At 55.1% G+C, this 5,523-nt stretch overlaps 1 protein-coding gene across 1 annotated transcript; it reads right to left on the minus strand.

Moving 5' to 3' along the window:
* Positions 1–238: 238 nt before the first annotated feature.
* Positions 239–5,286, minus strand: ST8SIA3 (ST8 alpha-N-acetyl-neuraminide alpha-2,8-sialyltransferase 3). The gene is made up of 4 exons (XM_075020472.1): positions 5,108–5,286; positions 4,039–4,161; positions 1,303–1,860; positions 239–559 (listed from the first exon to the last, which is right to left on the minus strand). The coding sequence occupies exons 1-4, from the start codon at positions 5,284–5,286 to the stop codon at positions 277–279; spliced, it is 1,143 nt and encodes a 380-aa protein (XP_074876573.1). The 3' UTR covers positions 239–276.
* Between the last annotated feature and the right edge of the window lie 237 nt (positions 5,287–5,523).

The following is a 5,523-nucleotide window of genomic DNA, read 5'->3' on the forward strand; positions in this document are numbered from 1 at the left end:
GAAAATATCTTAAAACATACTTAGCAGCATATCTATAAATGCAAAATATTTCAAATTTGCTGCTGCATGAACAGCATCCACAGAATTTGATAAATGCTTCTGCACTGCTAAATATGCTTAAACCGTTTGATGAGGGTGACTAAAAAGCATCTTCATATTATGGAAAATATTTTAGGGTGGTTTTTTTTTTTTTTTTTTAGAATTATATCTGAAGAATGTTTAATTCGGTTTTGGGCACTTTTTAGACAATCATTTGGCACTTCAAGATTTAGGTTCTTAGGCACAATGCGACAAGGTGAGTTTGGCCAGTCCTTCACCGTGCATCCTGTAGAGCAGCTGGAACTCTGCAGGCAGCTGGTGGGACTCCTGCCACTTGGTCGTGAACTTTGTTCCCTTCTTATCATAGTAGTGGTACGGGAGGTCCTCCCTCGTGTTGGGGTCGAACCCAAAGGGCCAGAATCCATACAAGTGGATCTCTTCACATATGGCAGAAGCAAGGGTATACATGAGAATACCTGTGCTCAGCCTCTTGGGTGACAAGTGTTTGTTCTTCCAGTATCTGTGAAAAAAATAAAGGCGTGTTAGTCTGGGGTGCAAGTAATGTCACAGGCTTGCTGTAAGAAAAAAAAGTTACCACCTGGAGACTGTCCGTGCTGCCAGTTGATAGCCTGGAGAAAGCAAAGACCGCTCTTCAAGTCAGTCTGTAATGACCGGGAGTGCAGAACAACCTCAGCAGCACCCTGACCGATAGTCTCTTGTGGTCTCCTTCTGAATGTTTTTGGTTTTTAACCAGGAGAGGTAGTGCCTTATCCAGAAAAGTACAATTCCCTGGCTCCTGCTCACACGTGCATTTGTTAAAGAGGTAGCAACACTATCCTCTGATTTACTACAGTTTTCCTTGGACCACCCTGCAGCTGTCTGTCAGCATCCCTCTTTGCTAGCTGAGAAGAGCAAGCCCTTCCATAAGCGGTGCTTTGCTTATGCAGGATCTCACTCGGCTCCCCGTGCTCCTCCTGGCTCTGTGGGAGCAGCGGCGGGAGCAGAGCCCACTGATGGACCGTGCCCCGGTACAAACAACCAACCCACCTCTGCTGTGCCGGGTATACATCTGTACAGAAATAACTGCAGTACTCCCTAATGCAATAACAAAACTGCATTTGCTCTTACAACAAGTGGTATCGGGTCCTGGCTTGCTAGACAGTGCCTACCAGATCAGGCACGAATAGGAAAATACAGAGAGTTGTATTTGTACAGAGAGAGACATGTATTTTGACACGTTAAATGCAAGGCAAAAATACACACCTGTTAACATGCTGCATTATATTTCCTGGCCAAGCCAACTGGACCTTTAGTTGCCCTCTATGCTCAACAAAGAAGTCAACCAGTGTTCTCGTGACCGTTGCTGACGTGTGGAAGAAAAAAGCGGGGATCCAAAGAATGGCCCCATCAAGCTTTTTCAAACTTAAAAAGAAGTTGTTGCGATCCTGAATGGTCAAAAGATTGTTGTAATACTTTTCCAGGATGCTGGGGTTGAAGGTTGTAAGATTGGTTTTCCTTCCGACATCTTTTTGGAAAGCCTCAGTTGGAGCAAAATTGCAACGAAAAACAAAATCAGATTTATCTATTTCTTGCCCACACTGACTCCCAGTCAGGATCCCACTATTTCCAACCACGGCGCAAATGTTGTAATGCTTGTTCAGGATCGGTGACACGTCGGGAAGCAGTGATCTGAAGTTATTGCTGATAGAGAAAACATACTTATGGCTGGAATAATCATAATGCATCAGCTGTCCAATCCGAACGCTATTCTTGGTCAAAGAAAAATTTTTTATTACGTCGACATGCTGAAGGATTTCTTGCCTGAAATAAAACAGAAAAAGAAAAGAAAACATGGAATTGTATTTCCCCTCTTTCTGCAGTGAAGAGATTTTCTTTCCAGCTAGACTTAAATTTTTCTTTTTTTATTATAGTAGTTTTCTGAGCAATGTGGTGCAATGACTTTTCAATTAACATAAGCAGATAGGAATTATGGAGCTGGCTCCTCACCTAGAGCTCCTCTTGGCTTTACTGGGCGGTCCTGACTGACGCCAGCTAAGGACGTCTCCGTGTCTCTTGGAATGGTGTCAGGACTAAAACACTGGATTCACTGTGTTAAGTCTGAGGCATGCCACTAACAGCACCCCCACCCCCCCGCCACCTCGCTGCGGGGTGCTGCACAACACGGTTCTGCTTGTGCTGCGATACAGGCCTGGTGGGTGGGTTTTCTGCTGGCGCTCTCCGCATGCATTTCGCTCTTGGAACTGGGCTGCAGATCTTTGGTAACGATGGGTACCATGTTTGCCACGAGGTACGTGAAGCAAAACCAAGCGGTCCAGGATATTCAATTGAATTAACAGGAGCTAATTTTTAAATACATGTACTTTTTTGTGTTCTCATTAAGAAGCATTGAATCACAAAAACAAGTGACAATCGCTGTCTCCATTTATGTAAATATAATTCCTTAATGTCTTATTTGGGCAAGCACACTGGCATTTTTACAAGGGTTATTAGGGATACTTAAAAAACAAACAACCCAACCCTGCTCAGGAATTTCCCTAGCAGGGCATAAAATTAGAAAACCAATACCACTTTATTTGCTTATGTTTATGGAAAACAATCTTTCTTCCAGCTTGCATCCTTGAATGTCTAAGCATTAATGGAGTCCCACTGGGTGCCCTAATTATGGGTTATGGCTAACGGTCAAGTGCAAAGGCAGATCCTGTGGCATCAGCTAAAATCATCAGAGGGGTGGCACAGAGATAGACTTATGAAGGATGAGCTGGTGGTGCCAGGAATGAGGCAAAACCGAGGGGTGGCCACTGTCACGCCAGCCTGGGAGGTCCCAGGGAAAGGATGGGGTAGGCAACGTGCTGTCTCCTCTCTGTGATCCACAGCTCCTTAGGGGCAGTGGGCAGCGCTTGTCGGCACTAGAAGGGGATTACTTGTCCTGCTGTGCTGAGTGACCACGAGGGAGGAGAGAAGCCCAAGCCCTGCCCGCTAGCCCCGAGGGGTGCAGCAGCCCCATCCTGACTCTGCCGGCCGCAGGGCCAAGGGGCCTGGGTTCCTGCTCCTCAGGTGCGATATGTGAGCTGAGTCACAAGGTGGTCTCTAAAACAGCAGGCATTTGTCAGGACAAAATTACAGTCCAAGATGGTAGTAGCTATCTTAAATGGCTAAATGTTTTTATTTTCTTTTATGGATTTTTTTTTTTATATATATATAAGTAAATATACATATAAAGTGTATAAAGTATATATTTAGTGGTGTGTGTATATATATATATATCAGTAAAGCCAATAAATAAAAGAGGCTGGCGAGACACCACCAAGTTCACATCACGGTGAGGAAATTGAAAGCACATTTAACTTCCCATTAAGTACAGAGCAGCTCTGGGGAAGCTGAAGGAACCGAGAAACCCTTTCCATTGCCATACAGCAGGAAAGTCAGTGCAACCTGTGGGCAGGAGGCGGTGCGCAAGGTGGGTGTCTCTGAGGGTGTCTCTGGTGGATCCGGGCTGGAAGGCCCCCATCGGAACCCCTCGCTCTGCCCGCCCCCTTGGCCGGAGCAGTGCTGGAAGGCAGAGCAGCACTGCACTTGCTCAGAGCTGCCGTTAGCTGGGAAGTTTCGCTGGGCATGTTTTGGCCTCCATGAACACGGCATTTCATGGCTGTTACAGCCCGATTTGTTTCAAGTTTTAAACCCCCAGCCATTTATCTCGAAGCAATGACAATTTCACTTGCACCCCGGGAAACTGGGTCACGTTCTGTTTGGTGAAATAATGTGTGTTGCAGCCTCGTGTCCTGCTCTGAAATAATCAATTCTTCCAAGATAGCTGTGACCATCCAGGGAAATGCTCCGATACAGCCTTTGTCCCTCACCGCCGGCAAATTACTCAGCGCTCGGAGTATTTAGCCGTCCCTGATTGTGTTTCCTTAAATCCTGGGGGGAAGGGAACAACCTCAGGGCCGGTGGGAAGGGTCCGCGGGGCCGCAGGCTCACCTCTGATGAGCGAACGCGGTCCGGTTGAAGGCCCACTTGGAGGGCTTCTCCTGCAGCTCCTGGGTCAGGGAGTTCGTGATGGGGACGAAGGAAGGGTCCAGGAACTTCAGCGCGAACTGGGACCTGGAAACGAGCGCAGGGACCCCACGCAGGCACACACAGACCCGCAGGGACCCCACGCAGGCACACACAGACCCGCAGACCGTTACCGGCCCTGCCCGACCCGCCGCCCGCCTCGGCCGGCATCAGCACCGCGGACAGCGCCGGCCGCGCCGCGCCGCTCCCCGCCGCGCCGGGATCCCGCACCGCGCCGGGATCCCGCACCGGGCCGGGATCCCGCACCGCGCCGGCCTCCCGCACCGCGCCGGGATCCCGCACCGGGCCGGGATCCCGCACCGCGCCGGCCTCCCGCACCGCGCCGGGATCCCGCACCGGGCCGGGATCCCGCACCGGGCCGGCCTCCCGCACCGCGCCGGCCTCCCGCACCGCGCCGGGATCCCGCACCGCGCCGGCCTCCCGCACCGCGCCGGGATCCCGCACCGGGCCGGGATCCCGCACCGCGCCGGCCTCCCGCACCGCGCCGGGATCCCGCACCGCGCCGGGATCCCGCACCGGGCCGGGATCCCGCACCGCGCCGGCCTCCCGCACCGCGCCGGCCTCCCGCACCGGGCCGTGCCGGGCCCGGCGGAGTCGGGCTGCTCCCCACCTTTCGGCACCCCCGGGGCATTGCGGTTCCCACGCCCGCCCCGCTACCGCCGTCCCCGGGGGCCCCCTCCCGCTCCCCGCACGGCCCCGCGGCACCTCCGGGGGGTGGGGGGGCAGGCTGCGGGTTGCGGGGGGGAGCCGCATCCCCGCTGCCGGCGAGGGGCCGCGCCGAGCGCTCGGGCCGTGGCGGCGGGGCCGAGCCGGGGGTCTCCCCGGGAACAGCGCGGGAGGCAGCGGGGGGGTCGGGAGGGATGGGAAGGGATGGGAAAGGCGGCCACCCCCCCAACCCCGACCCGCGCCGTGCCCCCCCCCCCAATCCCCCCTCCCCCCGGGCCGGCCATTCCGGTCCGCGCCGCGCCCTCACCTGAATCCCGCGTGGAACATGTACATGCGTGGCCCCCCCGGGCCGGCGGCGCGGGGCGCGCCGAAGATGTTGTCCTTCTTGAGCGAGACGTAGCTGATGAGGGAGAGGATGAGCAGCGCGATGCTCAGCATCACCAGCCCCAGCACGCTGGCCACCCGCACCATCTTGCAGCTCCTCATGCCGGGAGGCGGCCCCGCGGCTGGGCGTGTGCGGGGCGGCGGCGGGGGGGGGGGGGCTGCCGCGGGGCTACATGGAGGGGGGGGGACGGGGGACGGCGGGCGCGGGGGCGGCGGGGACGGGGCCGGCAGCGCCGGCAGCCGGAGAGAAAATGGAGGGACGGAGCGGCGGCGCGATGAAATGGCAGCCGGGAGCGGCCGCCCCGCCGTCCCGGCCCCGGCAACCCCGGCAGCGCCGCC

This window comes from Buteo buteo, chromosome Z (assembly GCF_964188355.1).
Source record: "Buteo buteo chromosome Z, bButBut1.hap1.1, whole genome shotgun sequence".
Classification (NCBI taxonomy): Eukaryota; Metazoa; Chordata; class Aves; order Accipitriformes; family Accipitridae; genus Buteo; species Buteo buteo.